Genomic DNA, 22,373 nt, shown 5'->3' on the forward strand with positions numbered 1-22,373 from the left:
GGGGGAGTTGTGGGGGAGAAATGAAGGCAACTATACTTGAACAACAATAAGAATAAAAGAGAAAGTGAGAGAAAAGTGTTTAATTCATCATTCTAATAAGGCTCCTGTTTTTCATAAAATTACCTTCTATTATTCCTTCTTCATTTCATAGATTATCACATGATCAAAAGTTAAAATATAGTCCTGACAATTGTTTAGCATGGTTAACTAAATCGCAACTATTAAATTAAATTAATAAGATTTCTAGCCTCCAGTTTAAAATTTAAAACAAAGGACAAAGATGAAAACATTTTAAAATATTGAATTATTATTCAGAGGGAGCAAAAGTCGGTTTACAGTTGTGAGTTTATTCATGTGAGTAAACATGAAACAGAGTTTATTCTTACTTTATTACTTATTAACTGTACAAACAACTGTAAATCTACTTTTGCCCCACCCTGTCTTAGGTCACTTGGTGTCTAAAAGGACTGTGTGCTTAGGAAACTAAATCTGTACCTGAAGAAACTTGTTAGATTTCCCTTGAAGATATTTTGAGATTATAGGTAACCTTGAAATAAAAACAACTCCACACAAACAGGAGCTCGAGAATGTCAGTCAAAAGGGGCCCGGAACATTCCTCCTAGTCAGGATCAAATTGGTGTGACCTTGATTTCCAACTGACCATCATCCTGACCCTTGACTTCACCAAAAATCAAGAGACAGACAGGGTGGGATGAAGGAAGGGAGGGAAATACTAATTGTTCTCCTCTAACATTTGTAATGAAAAACACTCCATTAAAAATAAAAAAAGTACAACCAATATTTTCGGAAGCCCAAGTAGAGCTCTCATTTCAGAACACAATACAATGATTGTTCCCATGGAAGCTCTTTTAAAGGGTAAAGCCAGTGAGTCATCTTTCTGCACAAAATGTCTTGAGTCAGTTTCCATCTTTACAAAGTCCCTGCAAATTCCAGTGGGCAGTACTTCTGAAGTCAGTGGGAGGTATAAGCAAAGTTCTACAATAATACGAAATGATAATTAGGCCACATAATTTCTGGTAAAAGAAAACACAGGTACTTTAGGAAAGTTGAAACATTCAGTATACCAATTAGGCCTACTGTGTGCTGCTGGCTACCCTTGAAGTTACTCCCAACAGTCTTTTCTGGAATCCAGTATGATACTGCAAATTTGGTCTTATTGCCTGGTGCCCTCACAAGGCAGTGGTTTCAGAGCATCACCCTCCATTCAAAAATACACTATTAGGAAATTAAGACTATCAATTAATTAAGAGTATTAAGAAATACTAATCAATGAAATGGGGCTGCTTGGATGAGTAACTCTTTATGAGGAAGCATAGAGAATTTCTGAACTGAGCAATATTGAGTTTTATCCTTGAGCAACTGCTTGGGTGCACTGAATTAATTCAAGGTTGGGGGCCTCAGCAAAACAAATTACTTCTAAAAGGAAAAAGAGCGGTAAAAACAAATGGAAGCACTGTACAGAGAAGAGACCAACTTTTACGGTCCAAAAGCTACTACATAATTAAAGACATTCGAGAAAAAATTTTTAAATAAGAACGCATAAAGGAAGTGAATTAAAGTAACAAAGATATTTACTAAATGTATACTAATGTGTAGAGTTATTCTAGTTACTTTTACATAGGAAATTTGAAAAATATAGGACTAAAGACAAGACTAGTTGCTATCAGTGAACATATATTATGACTGTAACTACTTTTTTCTTTTGTCCTCTTGTTTTTAAACATGTTAATGTAAAATTAGACATAGCTTCAAATGTGATTTGCCCATTAACTCTACCAGGCCTATGTTCCAATTATGACCTTCACACAATATCTGAGACTAACCTAGAGACTGGTCAAATGAAATGGTAGGTCTGATTATTATTATTTGGTGGAAAAGAAAGCATGATGGTTCCTTTTCTTTGAGCTCTTTTTTTGTGAACTGGACATGTGATTGCAGAACATTTCTGTACTACAATCAAAACCATTACAACTAGAAGGAATTTTAGGGATCATTTAGGTAAAACCCATTATTTTGTGCCCTGAAAATGTCAGTGGTACCCACAGCCACATTTAGTGGCAGAGGCAGGACTAGAACCCATATATCTCCTGATGCCTGGTCTAGGGCTATATTTTACCACATAAAATAAAACATTGGCAATTTATTTACAATGTATTTACAATGAGAAAAGAAATAAATAAGTACATTTTCTTTATTTATTCTAACTGCTCTGCAATTTCTCACAAGCCCCTATCACACTGAAGAGGAACTAAATTTAGTCCCAACCATTAACCTGACCCCATCCAATATTTAAACAATCAATTTAGGTAAAATTCAGATTTCCTCCTGCTTCCTGGTTACTCTCAAAGATGGTTTCTAAGTGTGTATGAGCAGAGACGGCCTCAGTGACCTCAGAGTGAAGAAAGAGGGGAGGGTCAGACCCATGTCCATTCTCTCCTTTAACTCCTTTGTCCTCAGTGGCATCTCCTTGTTCTCTTGATCACTAGGCATCCTGCTGGTGTCTGATGCTGAAGATGGTGGCTGGTGACTTCATGGTGCATTCTCCCCCGATGCAGAAAGAGCCTGGTGGTATCACTTGCCAAACCTGTCCCTCCTTCCTACTCACTGAAGTCCCGCCACTACTCCCTGCCCGCACCAGGCCCCCGCCCCTATCGCTCCCCAGCAAGCACCCTTGGTATCTCTCCACAAGGTGCACTGGAACTTCCGTCACCTTCCATGCCACATGAGACACTAAGATACTGGGAAACGGAGCTCATGCTCTCCCCTGCCCACCATGCTGTGGAGGCCCCAGGTTCATTGCTGAGGTGGGAGATAGTTCCGGGTATATCTTGAGGAGTGGTCTTCTCTGCTTCTCACTTTCCACCCATCTAAAGCTGCCCATCTTCATTCTCAAAAAACTTCAGCCAGAAGAGAGGGGTGGTCATACTTCACTCTCAGATTTTTCTGCCTTCTTCCTACAATCTACCATGGCCAGAGGTTGATAGGCATTACCCTCCATGTAGGACCACATTCCTCCTTCCCAAAGTATGGTTCACTCTTCTTTGTCTGGGCCCATAATGTGGGGTAGTAAGGCAAAACATGATTAACAGCAAAGAAAGATGAAAAACACATTGATTTAATATTTTTAAAAGTCTCCTCATCACAGCTGTTATATGCATGAGCCCAGTCACAACATTGATAGGCTACTTATTCAAATGCCTAATTCAAGGACCGGTAACCTGACTCCAGTCCACGGAATAAGAACAAATAGCCTGTAGCATCCCTGCAAAGTAGAGCATGCACATCCTCCTCCAAGAGCTGTGGGAATGATGGAAAGGGAGACAGGATGAGCCAGGAATGCACCAAAGGCCCTGTCTGCTGGGACTCTGAGAACGGAGGGGAAGAATATGGGTCATTTCAGGTGGGTGAGGAGCAGAAGACCAGACCTCTGTGATGAAAGGCCCTAAAACATCACCCTGACACGGCAAATCAAAACATCTTGGTTATTCTCCTGTCTATCACTACCGGCACGTTTGTCTCCTGCATCATTTTACCCAGAAGTACAACAGGAAAACAATCTGACTTATGGGAAATTGTGGGGGTTAGAGTTAACATCTGCACAGCATGTTAAGTTCCCTGAAAGAAACATGCCACATCAAGTGAATTAATATTTCTCCTTTGAAGTTCTTATTCCCATTCAGCCCTTCCGATGTGTGAAACACGATCTCTGATTATTTTCCCTGCCTCACAACCTTGAAAAGAAACATGCGGAAGCTTCTCCTTGCAGACTTTTACCTTCCCATACATGAGAAAGCGCTTATTTTGGGAAGGAAGAAGCATCACCATAGGATCAGAATACAGCATCAAATGGTGAAAAATCAAAACATGGGAACTATAAAGCTGCCAAAATGAGGTTCAAAGAAAATGGAAAATTAAAAGGCAAGTATGAAAGGCGTCTTGTCCAAGAACAGCAAGAATTACCAACAAAAACTATCTAGAGAAACAGTCTTCCTGTTTAGAAGTCTGAGGTTCTCACATGAGATAAGGGAAGGGAAGAGGACCCAGCAAAGAGCAAAGAGTCCAGAGACAGAAAAAACACCTGCGTTTAGAAATGGGATCCACAGCTGGGCAGGATGCAGCCAACCACCCTGGGACCCCATGTGGATCCGTCTGCAGGGGAGTACTCAGACCTCCGCCTCCCTGGAAATGCTTGGAAACAATTAAAATATACACAGCTTCTCTCTGCACCTCTTGTCATAGTTTCAGTTTTACCTCCTTTTGTTCATTTATTATCATCCTCTCCACACTAGACTATAAATCCCCTGAAAGTGAGCACTTTATCTGGGTTTTCTCCCTATAGCATCCCAGAGTCTAGCGCAAAATTGGGCATATGATTGGTGCTCGGTGGCAAATAAAATTTAGGTCAAATTTATGATGGAGTGGGGGCCCTTGGAATGAAATTTGAATCACATAGAGGATGCTATCTGAAATAGCTTTCCAATCATCCATGAAGAGTAACTAAAGTTTCATATCAGGGAGTCGTTGCTTTAAAGGAAGTCAGTCTTCAGTGACACCCAATTAAAATGCAACTGCCACCTGAGAAGGGTCTTGCGCTAGGTCGTCATTTAACACCTTACTAGGCGGTTAGATGACAGATAACTGGGAGAAAAACCCTCCTGAAATGGAATTTAGAATAAGGAGGCACAGAGAGGAGCCGTGGGCACGCCATGGAGAGAGAATGTGTCACACACGGCCTCCTGGAACTTCCAGAGGTTTATATTGAACATGTGTCTTCATTTCTCCCACAAAGATGTTTAACTATTACGTCCCCCATAAAAAAAAACTACATTACCTTCTCACACTTCCTACTATCTTATATCATATTCCCTATGAGCCATGTTTTTTTATGCCTCCACAGAAATGTGGAAGATTAAAAAGAATCAACACAAATTACCAAATGAAGACTCAAAGGTTCCAGAATGATTTGTATGCTATCCACAATCATTTTCAACCTTTCATTTTATAGCACTCATAAATTACACACACTCCATTCAAGAACACAGTGAGCCCAAAATCTCTATTATTTTCAGCATGACTGCAAACAGCTAAGCCAATCGCATAAACAACTAAGTGTGAAGTAGCTAACATTTCATCTTTGTTTGGAGCAAGGCTTTTCAGGACTCTGCCCTGTGGAGGCCCAGGACTGTCACTAAGACAGTCAGCCGGGGCCCTGGGAACGGGAGGATGAGGAGAAGCAGGGGGAACATGCAGAGTGCAGGGGTTTGCTTCCCCATTCAGCCACAACAGCCCCACCTTGCTCTCTTTCCCACATGGATTCCCACTCCAAATTCCATTTGAAGAACCATTTCCACAGCTTTAAGAAGTCTGCAGATCCTGATCCAAAGTACTCAAAACATTTGTGTCTTTTTTCCAATAAAGTATGCTACACAACCTTAAAAAAGAAACACTTGCTACAACCTAATATTAAAATAAGTTAAGCACATTTCTCTCCTAAGGAGCTTTTCATCTTGCTGAGTGTTTGAAGCTCAGGGATTCCCCACCTTACAAAGAATTTGTGCTCCAGAAGTTTAGTTTGTAAGGCAGGGCACTGGAACTCAGGGCACACTTTCATAGAAAAAAAACGTGTGGTGCCAATATAAGCAATGAAAGCTTGATGCCCTACAGGTAAAGATAATGTTACTAACACCACTAGAAGTGGAGTTTTCCTTATGCTCCTTGCTGAATGGGCTAACATGGGCCAGGGGGCTGCCTAACCACCATTTGTTATTTCTTTGAAGCAGTTCATCCTGTGATGTGTGATGAAAAGGGAGCTAGTGAGGATGGAAGTGCTTCTCGCTCTCTCCCCTCTCTCGACTGCCAATTTTCAGGCAGTCCACATCCACTGTGGTCCATGGCTGGCCAAGTAGTTGTTTGCTGGCTGGATAATGCCTATAAACCACAGCCTATGTCCAGTTCGGAAAAGCTAAGTCATGGTTTGCTCATGTATTCTCTAATATTTTGTACCATTTTATTATGACGATCTGGAATCTAATACAGATCCCCATCCCACCCACCCCCAAAAACAAAAAAACTTTGAGAGGATATAACACTTAGGCAAAAAAAAAAAAAATGCTGGCTGTGTTTACAACCCTCTCAGAGAGAGAAAGGAAAAGATAACATGTACCTATAAATAACTTTCTAGGTTGGACTGCAAATTAATTTTTGTTTTCCCTCCATTTTGGATCATTTGGGAAGGTAATGAACTGAAAGAAAAGAATTAGCTTTAACCAAACAATTCCAAAGGATTTCAGATTATCAAAACTTGGGAGTTGTGAACGATTTGATTCATTTAGCACCACAAGTTATCAAAACAAGTCAATAAAATATTAATAGTCAATTTTCCCCTAAGTCTGTTCAGCTGTTCAGAACTCTTGATGTCAAAACTCTAAGGAAATGCTCTACCACAGAAGCAAATCATTTAATATGTTAAAATTAAATTGATTTCCATTAATGAATATTACCATTAGGGTAGATATCATTCCATGCCTTTGCAAAAACAGAAGCGATCTTATAGAAGGGCTTCCATCTTTCACCCCCCAAAATAATGATCATAATAATAATGAGGAGGAGGACTTCTTCCTGCGTGTGACTTTTGCACTTTCTGCAAAATTCTACCTTTATTCACTGGTCTATCACCTTGAACTGCAAGTTTTTGCTTACAGATCTCCTTTTCTAGGTGTTTCCTGAGTAAAGGGGCCAGAATACTGGGAAAAGTATAGACATTGGGAGCTCACAGAACTAGGTTCTACTCCAAGTTCAACTCCTTACTAAGTTAGCAAGGCCAAGCTATCTATATTCTCTAAAGGTTGAATGTTTCATTTAAATAGAGATAATAAATGCCTGTCTCATAGGGCTGTTTGAGAGTAAATGAAATAACACATGTAAAATTCTGTGCTCTGAATACAGCAAGATTGATGGTGGTGGTGATACCTTTCCATCCCCCTCCCAATGCCTCACCCAATTCAATACATGTTCTTTTTAATTGACTTGAACTTCCCCACACTGTCTGCCTGATGAAGTTCTACATTTCCTAGAAGAAATGACATTTGAGCAAAATCTTTTTTAAAATCTGATGCCTTCACCTGGTCACTGCTTAGAGACCCCAGAGGACCTTATGCAAACCTCTACCGCTCTTGTCCCACCAGCCTGTCATATTCGTTTATGCTACCTCAAAGCTTGCGGCTTGCTACATGAGGAAGAATGAAAACAGCCTTTCATAAAACAGTGAGCTATTTTTTTATTTGCATTCCTAGAATCTGGCACAAGGTAAGAAAACAATAAATGCTTATCCCTGGGCCAGGCTGAAGACACCTGTAGTCACTAACCGAAGGCACAATAGTCACTAACTGAACCCAAAGGGATCAGTGTGCCTTCCAAAGGAAGGAGATAAGGGTTCACATCAGATCCTTTCTTAACCTTCAAGGCTTCACTCAAATCCCGCCTCCAGCAAGAAGTGCTTTCCTTTCCTTTCTGAATCCTTACTGTGTATTAAACATAGTCACTCTTGGAGGATGCGGGGGGTTGTTAGTCCTGTTTCCTCAGACACCCTGTGAGCTCTGTGAAGGGAGGATTAACTAATTATAAATTCTTTTGCACAGAACAAGTTCTCCAATGTGCTCAAAGTACTTCTGCAGAATTATCTAATTAACCCTAAGTTGATGAGAAGAAAGGCATATTGGATCTGCACAGACTGCAGCCAAGTCCTGGCACCCTTGGTGGTGTGAATGAGCAAAGGGCTTTCCTGCTGGCCCACAACAGTGCCTCTCTGGCCAGCACTCAATTTTTTGAACTAATGGCTTAGCACACGAAAATTAGCATTTTACACAAACCAAAAACTAACTGCCAACCAAGTCTTGACGGCATTGTTAACCAACAGCAAACTCTACTTTGAGTTATATTTCCTCTAATTAAATGAACTGTGAAGTGGTCTCAAGTCCCCCGGAAACAGGGTGGTGGGAACCACCATCTTCCCTGTGATCAGATAAACCTGCACGGAAATAATTAGATCCGGTGCAGCTGAAAGCTAACTACTCTCGTTAAGAATAGTGACAGCCTGATGCTCTCAGAGTATTAGCTAGACGCCTCTTTCCTTCACACAGTCTGCTCTTGTCCCTTTTTCATAGCAAGGATTTTCAGATAATAACAACAACAACAACAATAATAAGCCTCCATGATCATATAACATATTTTAACTTTTCAAAATGCTTTCACACCTATTTGATATTTGCAGTCACCCAAGAGACAGGTAGAGAAGATAAGACAGACCGTCCCACTGTACTTAAGCACAACGAACCTGAGTGGCTGGCCCAAGGTCCCCAGCAAGGAACAGCAGCAAGAGGACCACAACCCAACCTTCCCCACGCCCTCCTCAGGGTCATTTCACTCCAGGCAAACCTCCGAGATACTGCAGGTTCAGTTCCAGACCACAGCATTAAAGCAAATGTAGCAAGAAAGCAAGTCACAAGAATTTTTTGGTTTCCTGGTACATATAAAATTATGTTTACACTATTCTGTAGTCTATTAAGCTTGCAATAACATTATGTCTAAAAAACAATGTACATACCTTAATTTTAAAAAATATTTATTGCTAAAAAGTAATAACCATCATCTAAGCCTTTGGTGGGTCATAATCTTTTTGCTGGCAGAGGATCTTACATTCAATCTATTTTTTTTTAAAGTAATACACACAAAGCCCAATAATCCAAAGTGCAATACAATGAGGTGTGCCTGTACACCATTGACAAACGACTGCACTGTCATTGCTCAGAAGCTTCCTATACGGTGGCCAGCAAGACCTGAGGCAAGAAAACTACTCCTAAAGACAGCACCCTGGGTTTCTTAACAAGAGACTGAAGTCCCTGCAAAAAACACTGCCGTTCAAATCCCTGGCCTTAACCAATGTGTTTCACCATATTGAAGGCAGGTTTCCAACCAAAATGGTTGACTGGGAGCCAACTGTGGTGTTCTAATCTTTGTTCATGCTGTCAGTGTGACATATGAAAGAAATATGAATAAAGTGACAGGATGAAAACAAAGCGAGTGGCTGGTGTGAGACACGCAGACAGGGTGTTAGCCCCACATGCACTGCAACTGGGTCAAGTTAACACCTCTTTTTCCCCTGCATATGCGGTGTGGGAAAGCTATTTATAAAATATTTTTAAATATTTAGGACCAAATAAATCAATATTGCTGGGAAACACTTACTCTGACCAGAACTCGTTTACTTGCCCTAGGCCCATGTGAATAACAGAACCGAGAATTTCAGGATGATCCAAGACCAGGAATACAACAGATGCTCAGCAGCTCACCCAGAATGCCCACCCAGGCCTGCGTTCAGTCTCCGCAATGGCCAGAGAGCTGGAATAAACAGGACGATGACAGAAGCTCCAATATTATTTGCAGAGGCTCTGCAAATAATATTTAGTACCAATGTAACAAAAAATAAGCCTTCTAGAAATTACCTGACTCTGCAATTCACTTTGCTGCTTCAGGCGAAGATTTTCAGGTGTATCTGCAACGGTAGTGAAGGACTGCTTTGGGTAGTGTCTGTGGAGAAATTTCATTAAAGAACATAATTAAAATACTGTCACAATGGAAAGAGGTGTCTCTCCTCTTAGCTAGGGTCATCTCTGTATCACTATTCTGGGTCCCACCCCCTCCTTCATTCTCAGAATCCTGCACCCAGTTATTCCCACCATCTCTCCAAATTTCAACCGCAGCTTCTCTATTCTCTTAGCTACTTCCCAGCAGCATCCAGGTATGCTCAAAGCTCTCCTACCTTTTACTGTCCTTCCGTCCACCCCACGTACCATTCTAGCATGTGGTAACTAGAATCTGTTCTCTCCTTCAGCCAAATTTCCTTAAAAAGAGGCCTAAACTTGCTGTCCCTGTTCATCTCCTCTCCAACTCTAGGCACTCTGGCTTCTAGCTTCTGTTTCCAGAAGTTTTTCTAGCCAAAGTTATAATGACTGCCTGTTTGTTTTTGGTCTTCCTCTTGTGTGGCCTCCCCTCCATCTTGAAATGTCCATTCTTGGTTTCTCTGTCACCACACGCTCCTGACCTGGCTTCTCCCCACCCTGCTCTTCCTTCTCTGTCTCCTATGTGCTCCTCTTTGTTGACCTCATTCATTCCCACAATTTTGGGCACCTCCTCTATAAGTGCTAATTACTCTCAGGTCTATATCACCAGCCCAGTGTTCCCTCTTGTCCTTCAGATCCAATGGCATTTCCAGCTGTGTATATCCCATGCCCACCACAAAATCAACCAGTCTGAAACCCAACTGTCCATCACCCCTCCCGACCCCCAAGACAAGTCTCTTCCCCTGTATTCTCTCTTTCACTAGTGCCCAATCGCCTAAGCCAGAAACATGGAAATAATTTTGGCTCCTCACACATCCAGTCAATCAGTCACCAAAGTCTATCACTTCTATCTCCCAAATATGGCTCAATTACATTTACTTTCTCCACCTCCACTGCTTTCTTTTCCACTATAGGCCACATTTATCTTTCAGGTAACTACTACACTTGCCAGTCTTGCCCTTCCAATCTGAATTGTCAAAACAAATGTTTTAAAATGCCAATCTGATCACATTATCCCTCTGAGTAAGAGCTTTCAATGGCTCCCCATTGTTCTGAGAATAAGGCCCAGCGTACCATCTTCCCCAATGAGCAGCCTTCTGCAGATGTCCCGCTCACCTGCCAGGCTCTGGCCATGGAGTTCACCCTTCCCGTCCCACCGCTTCCTCCATATGCCATTCCCCAGTCCTGAACACTCATTCTTCTCACAATCTACCTCTCTGGTGAGCTCCTCTTTATATATCTCTTTTTTAAAAGATTCTATTTATTTTGGGAGACAGGGGAAGGACAGGAGAAACAGGAGAGAAACATTGATGTGTGAGAGAATCATTGATCGGTTGACTCTCACACGCCCCCAGCCAGGGATCTGGCCTGCAACCCAGGCATGTGCCCTGACTGGGAATCAAACTGGTGACCTCTTGGTTTGCGGGACAATGCCCAACCCCACTGAGCCACACCAGTCAGGGCTCCTTATCTCTTAGGCCTTTCCTTAGATCTCGCTTTCTTCAGGAAGCCTTCCTGGTCTCTCAAACGTGCCCTGGAATGTACTTTCCTTTCCATTATAAACCTTATCGCATCCATCTGTATGTTCCTGTTGACGTGTCTCTGTCTCACAACACAAGGAAAGTCCTGCGGCAGCAAGAACGGGCTGTCCTGTCCTTTGTCAGAGCACACTCAGCACCTGCCAGTGTCTGCCTCATCGTATGACTTCAATAAGTATGTATGAAAAGAAGAAAAGAAAGAGGGAGGGAGAGAGGGCAGGAGGCGGGGTCGGACAACAATCAGGCAAAGTGTGAGAGCACAGGTCAGGCTGTAGTAAAGCTTCACCGTGTTCCATAATATATGGACATACACGCACACAGGCCCTCCTGCTGGTGAAGTGAGGGCACTTACTGCCACGTGTGGGTGAGTACACGACAGTGATCAGGGCTGCCTCCTCCCCATGCCCAGCTAGCACTGAGGGTGCATCGCTAGCTGCTGCAACTGTATCACCACAAAAGCTGTGGAACTCAGAGCTATTCTTCAAAGAGCCCCCTCCCAGGCCCCTCTCCTTGGTGATGTCCACCCTGTGTTTCTTCCTGTGGTTTCTCGAAAGTCCTCTAGGCCTCACGGCTTCAAACTCTGCTCCCCCTGTAGAAGGTTCCTGTCAGCCTCCCTGTTCCTGGCTTCCTATGAGAAGACTTAGGGAGTAACCATTTGTCAATGCAAATAAATTCTGAACAACCTACCAAAAGTACACTAGCCCTTCTGAAATGAGGATTAAGTATATTTTGAAACCCTGTGGAGTCAGATTTGTGATTGGAAAACATGCATTCATGCCTCATTTTGCCAGCATTCTTCAGTAATTAAATGTCCCACAGAAGTATAGTTCCCAGATAACTGAGGTTAAAACCCCATAGCTTACTAGATACATTTTAACTATTTTAATTAATATCCTTCAAAAACCATTACATAATTTTTCTGCCTACTTAGAGTGTAAGCAAACCTAATTTAAATTTTATCATGATTCCAGGGGGTCATCTTAATAGAAATGATCAGATCATGATATAAGGCAGCTGTGCTTTCAAAGTTTACAAGCGATGGGACGGCCTAAACCGTACGTGATCGTTATACTTTTACAACTGTGGGACTGTCAAGCGATCATTTCTCACACACAACCCTCTGCCTTTCACATCTTTTTCTCTCCTGATTTCCTTCTTCTAACCCAGGCTGAGACACTAGATAATCAAGTTTGTTTTAAATGTTGGTAATAACTAGAGTTATTGCTTCAAGAGAGGAAGCCATAGGAGGCAAGGTCTCTCCCTCTCCTCACCCTGAAGTCATAGATTGTGCCAGGACACCCTGGGCGCTACTTCTGCACTGTGCTCCAGACACACGAGGAGTCGGACGGACAGCTTCACTGTGTTCTGTAATATGGACAAGTCAGTCTTGGAAAGTTGAACATTACTGGACTTTAAAACACAGCAACTGCATACGGCTCTACTTTAAAACTAAAATAATACAAACACTTTGAAAAATACATTCTGTAAACTAAAGTTTCACAGAGACTTTCAGGCGTTTCATGATGTTTAATTTTTAAAATTTACATGTATATTTTAACTGCTTTAAACACCATAATTAAAATCTATTCTCCAATGTGTTACTGAAAATTTGCCCATTGAAACCCTACTATACTAACTTGCAGGTTACCTCAGTCTGGGGGCAGAGTTTGGAGGGACAACCTTCTCCTGCCATTTACGCTTAATTAAAGGGTCTGTACAATTTTTAAACAGAGGTGGAAAAGTGAATGGGGCGGAGGCTCCCTCTGCAACTGTTTTTCTATGAGTCCATGAATTTCCTCCACACCAGGCAAAAATCATTCTATTTTGATACTAAGGAAACTTCACTTACCACCCCTCCCACTCATTTTGCAGTATCATTTTATGAAAATAATCTAATTATTCTCACCATTTGACTTTACAGTGAGAAAATGTTGTAGATTTGAACTTACAAAATATGTGCATATAAATAAAACACTACTTTCATATGTTCAATACTGGCATCTCATACTGAGTTCTATTTGGAACAAGGGTTACACTAAAAAAATTTTTTCAAGCTTCTGCTGCTTTTTAGAAGACACACTCTGCTATCCTGGTGGCCAAGGGAGCAAACTTGCTAACAGGTTGAGCAATTACATCGAGAACTACAAATAGATGGTGATGCTTTGCATTTTTCCCCAATATCTTTTTCGATTCCAAAATTTAATGATTTTATATTGGTGGATTCATCCGTAAATATCATAACTCCTCTAAAGAGGCATAACAAGAAGAAATTATTGAAAATTATGATCTGAAAAGTTCAATTTAGTATCGATAACCAAAATAATAATGCTGAGGGAAAGAAGGAATTCATATCTGAAACTCTCTAGGGACCTTGAGCACTATTAAAACCGGAGGACTTGGAGATCCAAGTTATCTTCAGAGCTAGCAAAACTCAAGAAACTAAGGTGTTGAAAACAAATGCCTGCCAGTCAAGAGCGAGTGGAATGGTCTCATGAGTCGAAAACGTAAGACTCAGGAGAAGTGTGATTAGAGAAACAATAGCACACACTGCATTAGCTTAAATAATTACAGTATCTGGACAAACCTAGTTAATTTGCCAAACTCGACATAGCTAAAAGTCCTGGGTTTCTCACCATCATGTCAATGTAGTCGTTTCTGTCTGACTTGACACTATTCTTCTCTAAAGTCATAGTCTCAACTCCCACTCACCCACCACCTCATCTGCAAAAGAAAACCAGACACAGAAATATACCGAGGGGCCAATGGTCCCTTATGGGATCATAGGAACAGAGAAGCAAAGAATTTTAAAACTAACTGATGCTACTATACAGTTCATTCTAGCTCTTTCCAAATACTGTATTTAAATGGTTGTAAAAGGTCTTCCTGAAATAAATATCTTGCATAGAAATCTTAAGGAAAAAGGATTTCTTCACCAAGCCTGGATAAAGGATGTTTCTCACTCTTTAACGAATGTAGAACAGAAGGCACAGGGGGGCATGAGAAATGGATGTTCAAAGAGAACCAGGAAAAACATTTTTTAAAACATACAAAAGAAGGTGTGGATTAATTGGTAACTAAACAAATTTCCTGGAAAATGCAACATAATTGTGAAAATTGATGTAAACTACATTGGAAGCTGGTGGAAAGATCTGCAGAATATCGCGAAATCTTTAAGCATCATAAATAGAACTCACTTTGCTGAAGCACGCAGAAATTGGGTGAAACGTACCTATCAAGATTAGGCTGACAGCTGCAACAAATCCAGATTGCCATGAAATGCTACATGCAAAGTAAACAGAGAGAGAATCAAGATAGTGACAGAAGACTACGTCTGAAGCAGCTAAGTTAGGTCACAGAAAGAAGACTCCCAACTGTTTTTCATCTCTGTGAGATTCAGTTGAGAAGAATATAGGAAATGTTATATGCAAACCAGGAGACCCCCGCTGGTCAGAGTGAAGCCCGCAGTGTAAGCAGGTGGCAACCTCCCCGGGGGTAGTAATGAGAAAGAACACCACTGTACAGAGCGAGAATCTGAGACCTCTCACTTCTTATCCAGAGCCCAGTGGCCATGACAGCAATGGAGTAAATCAACTGGGTTTTAACCTGGCTCTTCCACCTCATAGCTTTGTGTCTTTGGCAGGTTTCTTAACCTCTCTGACCTCAACTTCCTCACCTGTAAAATCAACATAATGATAGCACTTCTTGGTCCAAAATTAACACTTGTAAAACATTTCAAATAATGTCCGGCTCACAGTGGGCACTCAATAAAATATCTATTATTAATAACAATACTATTACTATTACTACTACTTTCTCTTTGCTCTACTACAAAGTGACTTAACCTGTGTCTCATTGCCTTCATCTCCATAACAAGGATAAAACACTCCTGTTTCTTTCAGAGGGTTGTTGCTAGAACCACATGAAAGAGGTTTATAAATGGAAACTACCATGAATGTGAGATATTAGTAAACCACTTAAACATATAAAACTAAGATCTTTATGATTTACTTATTGTAAATCTGTGTTAATACAGTGGTTCTCAACCATGTTCCCCAGAAGACATTTGGCAAAAGGCACCATCGGGAGACATTTTGGGTTGCCCCAACCAGAGGAGGGAAGCAGAGGCAGGTGCTATGAGCATCTAGTGGGTTAGAGGCCAGAGATGCTGCTAAACATCCCACAAAGCACAGGACAGACCCCACACCCACCTCAACAAAGACTTACCTTGTTAAAAACATCAATAGTGCTGAGGTTGAGAAACCCTAAATAATACACATAAAACCCTAACGTTAGAGAAAGCCATTAATTTTAAGACGGCAAGCTCTTTCTAACCAAACTCTAATCCTTGTTTTCATTCTCATCCCTGACAACATCAAACTGCCCACCATTTCCCCCTAAACCTTTGCCACATTGCAAGTCCATTCTTCCTCTCCCATGAGCATTTAATTCTTCCATCTCTAGTTTTCTGTATACCTTACTATTGTTACAGTTCCATTTAAACTAGAAAATTTGAGCCCTGACTGGTGTGGCTCAGTGGACTGAGTGCCAGCCTATGAACCAAAGGGTTGCCAGTTGATTCCCAGTCTAGGGCACATGTCTGGGTTGTGGGCCAGGTCCCCAGTAGGGGGCGTGCAAGAGGCAACCACACACTGATGACTCTCTCCCTCTCTCCCTTCCTTCCCCTCTCTAAAAATAAATAAATAAAATTCTAAAAAAGTATAAAAAAATGAACTAGAAAATTTGAGGACAGAACTCAGGTGTCAAAAGAATTTGTTATGATAGCATTATTTCCTTATGGGCTCTGTGCAGAAAAGAGTTCATACAGCAAGCCTGAATGCTATATTTGAAAGGCCAGCTTACAAAGTTGGCCCTTGGCTGGTGTCCAAGATCCTGGATTTGGGGAGGGTTCCCACCACCATTAACTGACAAGAGTGGCGCACTGTGCCTAAGCTGTCTGTACAAACAATATGGTTTATGCTGAACATTTGCTTTCCTTCTGGGAGTCCAGAATTTGGGTACCTGCCAGGCAGAAGGTGCCTCTATGAACAGCCTCCAATAAAAACCCTGGGAACTGAGACTCTAACAAGCTTTGTTGGTTGGCAACATTTGGCGCATGTTGTCACGACTCGTTGCTGGAGGAACTGAGCGTGTCCCGTGTGACTCTTCTGGGAGAGGACTCTGGAAGCTTGCTTCTGACATCCTCTGGACTTCGCGCCACACACTTTTTCCCCTCCACTGATTTTGCTCTGCATCTTTTGGCTGTAATAAATCACAGCCCTGAGTACGACTCTGCGCTATCCTGGGTGACCTCCCGGAGAACCATCAAACCTGGGAGTGATCTTGGGGGCCCTCAACATAGGTCCCTTTGTGCCGAAGAACATGCCATTCATTAAAGAAGTGCATTAACATTTTTAAATACCTACTTTTTTAAAAAATGCAAATGTTCTCTTAAGAACATTTAGAAGGCAAAAGTTCTAACCTCACATCATTGAGCTGGCTTTTCAGCTCTGCCTTTCTGGGTTAGGTAAAGACCTGGCAACTGCTCCAGACCATCTTTTCATGACTGATTTAACCAAGGAAGTAATTTTATCCAAGGGCCAAAATCATAACTATATTGAATGGTGGGAAGATGACAGGAGATTTAAACATAATCTTAAGTATTTCTCCCAAATCTAAACAACTCCATGTGTAGCAACAATTATTTCAAATCATTCAAAAAATTTAACGCATTAAAAAAAATTTTTTTTAATCAACTGACCCTGAGAAAGATTACCACAACCAGATCTTCTATGAGGCCATTTATACAAGATGCACTTCAGCAAGGGAAAAGTTAGTTCCGAAAGGGTAAGCAAATGAAACAGCAAATGCACATGTGCGTGCCCGCACATAAACAAAACAAACATCGTGTGGAATGAACGCAACGTCTACTACCTGGGATTTTTTTAACGACAAAGCTAACATACTAGACAATAATAAGATGAGAAGGTAGTATGAAAATTAAAGTGTTCTCATATCCTTATATTCTTCATGAGAAAGGTTAGGATATAAATTGAATTTTAGACTTTACTTACATAAATTTGATAAAATTTCAAGGGTAACCACAAAGAATGCCAATATAGTACATATATTCAAATACTATAGAAGGGGGAAATCAAATTTCTTAAAGAACCAAAACTCTATCTCAATACAATAAAAAAGAAAGGAGAATAGTAAGAAAAAGAAGCAAAGAATAACAGGACAAATAGAAATTTAACAGTTAGAAGAAACAATTTAATAATCACAAAATATAAATGGGTTAAATTTGCCAGCTAAAAGACCAATATTGTCATATTTTTATATTCTACTAAAATATCTGTATTAATATGACAAGATATTTTTAAAGGTATTAGTATGCATTTTTAAAAAATAATGGCCAAGGTTCACTCCACAAAAAAGTATCAGCCTAATGTAAACGCACATCTGAAAAAAACTTTAAATATGTACGTGTGTGAATGTGTGTGTATACAGAGAGAGAGAGAGAGAGAGAAAACTGGCATATCCACCAACACGGTGAGAAATGTCAACTCCCCTCTCCCATTTATTGCTAACTCAAGCAAGCAGACACGAAATGAGTGAATACATCAAGTATGTAAAATATGGAATTTGTGACAATAACATCAGTAATGTCTACACAGGGGTGTATCAGTCCACCTAACAACCAACACATCACAGCACTCAGCAATCGGGCAGGATGTCAGAGCAGGCCCCGCTCGTGCAGGAATGCCTGGCACCAGAGTGTACTGATGACTGTCAGCCTGCCTCGAAGGGTTCCCATTTGTAGAAAAGAGCAGGAATGAAAGCAGAATAATAAAAGGAAAGAAAAACCCTCTCTGTTGTGATACTGACTCTTTATTCATGGACTCTTTCCCCATGCCCGAGGATGCTTGCACGTGAGCCCAGGTGCAGTGAGGAAAGGCCACAGCATGAAACTGGGATGGGGACAGAGAGGCAGGATGAGCAGGAACAGGGAGAAGGACTAGGAACCAGGCTGGGATCAACCATCGCATACAAAACATGAGAAACAACCCCTGACACTGCGACAAACTTCAGGAAGAAAGAGTGCTGAGCAGAGAAGCCCTGGGGGTGTTCTGCGTAGAAGGGTTTCTAAGGGCAAAGGTGCAACAGGAGCAAACACAGCATGAGGACACACAACCCAGGCATGGCTAAGAAGACAGGACCAGACCTCACCTACTCATGGCAGGGTGGGGAACCCAGGGACAGGTGGGATGGAACAACTTCAGACAAAAACATGAACGGGTGCATTTACAGCTATGTTGTGCTGAGTTCCCCTAAAAACTCAAATGTGAACAGATTTGTTTAAGGAGGACCTCCTCCAATGTCTAGAAAATCTAAACTGAAGCCAGCTCCAAGCTGCCACAGTAGGAACGGAAAGCAGACACACACTTTGCTTTGTAAGTGCTTTTCCGCTGAGCACACTTTGCCAGACACATCAGGGGAAGTTCTCCTACCATTTCCAGTCCCATCGGGAACCCACATCTCAGAGGGCTGAACACCCAAAAGCCCCGTGCTGGGCTTTCTTCACTCGGTTCTCCAAGGGCCAAGCATGGGTACTCACATTTCTAGTCTTCATTTATATTTCGTTCCCCAAAAAACAGCTTAAAATTCACATTCATTGTATTGGGAACATTTTGCTTGTTTAAGAGTCATAAAGGAAAATGGCACATTATATGAGAGAAGGAGAAAGCTTGGAAATGTTTTCCCTTTTTATAAAATTTCTAGGAAGTTTCATAACTATTAATAATTTGCTAAACTAATCCTACTTGGGTTATCTTTTCAGATGTGTAAAATTGTATAAATTAGAAATTCTCATTACCAGGTGTTTTAAGACTCAGATGATAACGAGTAAATGAACGATTCTACATTATTTCTACTGCTACTTCAGTTTGAATGCTGCCAGGGGAATCACCATTTACTAGGTAGAGGTATTTCAGGATAATATCTTTTTTACATATTGGGATCACTCTCGGCATTTTCTGCCTTACAGAACCCCTGAAGTAAAAATCTGGTAGTGGACTATTAGCACTATTCAGCATCGGCTAAATGTATTATAGTTCTACTCATATTTTTTCGGGACCCTCGGATTTCACATGCTTCTTTCACTGTCTTGCTATGTCATTGATGTGCTTTCTTTTTTTTTTTTTTTTTTTTTTTATTGTTATGCAATTACAGTTGTATGCCTTTTCTCCCCATCCCTCTACCCCACCCCAGGTGAACCCACCTCCCTCCCCCCTCTCCACCCTCCCCCTTGGTTTTGTCCATGTGTCCTTTATAGTAGTTCCTGTAATACCCTCTTCCCACTATCCCCGCCCCCACCCCCCACCCCCGCCCTGGCTATTGTTAGATTGTTCTTAACTTCAATGTCTCTGGTTATATTTTGTTTGCTTTTTTCTTCTATTGCTTATGTTCCAGTTAAAGGTGAGATCATATGGTACTTGTCCCTCACTTCCTGGCTTATTTCACTTAGCATAATGCTCTCCAGTTTCATCCATGCTGTTGCAAAGGGTATAAGCTCCTTCTTTCTCTCTGCTGCGTAGAATTCCATTGTGTAAATATACCATAGTTTTTGGATCCACTCGTTTGCTGATGGGCACTTCGGTTGCTTCCAGTACTTGGCTATTGTAAATTGTGCTGCTATGAACATTGGGGTGCACAGATTCTTTTGGATTGGTGTTTCAGTGTTCTTAGGGTATAATCCCAGCAGCGGAATTACTGGGTCAAAGGGCAGTTCCATTTTTAGTTTTCTGAGGAAATTCCATACTGTTTTCCACAGTGGCCTCACCAGTCTGCATTCCCACCAACAGTGCACGAGGGTTCCCTTTTCTCCACATCCTCTCCAACATTTGTTTGTGGATTTGTTTATGTTGGCCATTCTGACTGGTGTGAGATGATACCTCATTGTGGTTTTAATTTGCATCTCTCTGATGGCTAGTGATGCTGAGCATCTTTTCATATGTCTCTGGGCCCTCTGTATGTCTTCCTTGGAGAAGTGTCTGTTCAAGTCCTTTGCCCATTTTTTAATTGGGTTGTTTGTCTTCCTGGAGTGGAGTCGAGTGAGTTCTTTATATATTTTGGAGATCAGGCCCTTGTCTGAGGTATCGTTGGCAAATATGTTTTCCCATACTGTTGGTACTCTTTGTAATTTGGTGCTGTTTTCTTTAGCCATGCAGAAGCTTTTTATTCTGATGAGGTCCCATTTGTTTATTCTTTCCTTTATGTCCCTTGCTTTAGGGGATGTGTCTGTGAGGATGTTGCTGCGTGGAATGTCTGAGATTTTCCTGCCAATGTTTTCCTCAAGGACTTTTCTGGTGTTACGGCTTATATTTAAGTCTTTTATCCATCTTGAGTTTATTTTCGTGTATGGCGTAAGTTGGTGATCGAGTTTCATTTTTTTGCACGTAGCTGTCCAGATCTCCCAACACCATCTGTTGAAGAGGCTGTTTTTGCTCCATTTTATGCTCCTGCCTCCTTTGTCAAATATTAATTGATCGTATAGACTTGAGTTTATTTCTGGGCTCTCTATTCTGTTCCATTGGTCTATGTGCCTGTTTTTATGCCAGTACCAGGCTGTTTTGATTACAGTGGCCTTGTAATACAGTTTGATATCAGGTATTGTGATCCCTCCTGCTTTGTTTTTCTTTCTCAAAATTGCTGCAGCTATTCGAGGTCGTTTATGGTTCCATATGAATTTCTGCAATGTTTGTTCTATATCTGTGAAATATGTCATGGGTACTCTAATAGGGATTGCATTGAATCTATAAATTGCTTTGGGTAGTATGGCCATTTTGATAATGTTGATTCTTCCAATCCATGAACATGGTACATGCTTCCATTTGTTTGTATCTTCCTTAATTTCTTTCTTCAGTGTTGTGTAGTTTTCTGAGTACAGGTCTTTTACCTCCTTGGTTAGGTTTATTCCTAGGTACTTTATTTTTCTTGTTGCTATATCGAATGGGATTTTTATCCTGATTTCTGTTTCTGCAGTTTCGTTGCTGGTGTACAGGAATGCCTTTGATTTCTGGGTATTGACTCTGTATCCAGCTGTTTTGCCAAATTCATTTATTAGGTCGAGTAGTTTTTGAGTGGAGTCTATAGGGTTTTCCATGTACACTATCATGTCGTCTGCAAACAGTGACAGTTTCATTTCCTCCTTTCCAATTTGGATGCCTTTTATTGCTTTTTCTTGTCTGATTGCTGTGGCTAGGACTTCCAATACTATGTTGAATAGGAGTGGTGAGAGAGGGCATCCTTGTCTAGTTCCTGATCTTAGTGGGAAAGCTCTAAGTTTTTGTCCATTGAGTGTGATGTTGGCTGTAGGTCTCTCATATATGGCCTTAATTATGTTGAGGACTGCTCCCTTTATTCCCACTTTGCTGAGTGTTTTTATCAGAAATGGGTGCTGTATCTTATCAAATGCTTTTTCCGCATCTATTGATATGATCATGTGATTTTTGTCTTTGCTGTTGTTGATGTGATGTATTATGTTTATTGATTTGCGAATATTGTACCATCCTTGCATCCCTGGGATGAATCCCACTTGGTCATGGTGGATGATCTTTTTAATATATTGCTGGATGCGGTTTGCTAATATTTTGTTGAGAATTTTAGCGTCTATGATCATCAGCGATATTGGCCTGAAGTTTTCTTTCTTCGTTGTGTCTTTATCTGGTTTTGGGATTAGGATGATGTTGGCTTCATAAAAAGAGTTTGGGAGTCTTCCATCAGTTTGGATTTTTTCGAATAGTCTGTGAAGGATAGGGGTTAGTTCTTCCTTAAATGCTTTGTAGAAATCTCCTGTGAAACCATCTGGTCCAGGGCTTTTGTGTGATGGGAGTTTCTTGATGACTTCTTCAATTTCCTTTGCTGATATTGGTCTGTTCAGGTTTTCTGCTTCTTCTTCATTCAGTTTTGGAAGATTATATTTTTCTAGAAATGTGTCCATTTCATCTAGGTTTTCAAATTTCTTAGCATACAGGTCTTCATAGTAATTTCTTACGATCCTTTGTATTTCTGTGGTATCAGTTGTAATCTCTCCACTTTCATTTCTAATTCTGTTTATTTGGATCCTCTCTCTTTTTTTCTTGATGAGCCTACTTAAAGGCTTGTCGATTTTGTTTATCTTTTCAAAGAACCAGCTCCT

The 22,373-nt window shown here is 41.0% G+C and overlaps 1 protein-coding gene across 1 annotated transcript in view; it reads right to left on the bottom strand.

Annotated features, from left to right (window-relative positions):
- Positions 1-22,373, bottom strand: part of NEBL (nebulette) — a 353,824-nt gene that overhangs the window by 209,411 nt on the left and 122,040 nt on the right. Inside the window, exon 3 of the mRNA XM_024576170.4 lies at positions 9,522-9,606. Within this exon, the coding sequence (XP_024431938.1) occupies positions 9,522-9,606 (85 nt within the window). The remainder of the gene's footprint in view (positions 1-9,521; positions 9,607-22,373) is intronic.

The sequence above is a fragment of the Desmodus rotundus genome, chromosome 4 (genome assembly GCF_022682495.2).
Source record: "Desmodus rotundus isolate HL8 chromosome 4, HLdesRot8A.1, whole genome shotgun sequence".
Taxonomy (NCBI): domain Eukaryota; kingdom Metazoa; phylum Chordata; class Mammalia; order Chiroptera; family Phyllostomidae; genus Desmodus; species Desmodus rotundus.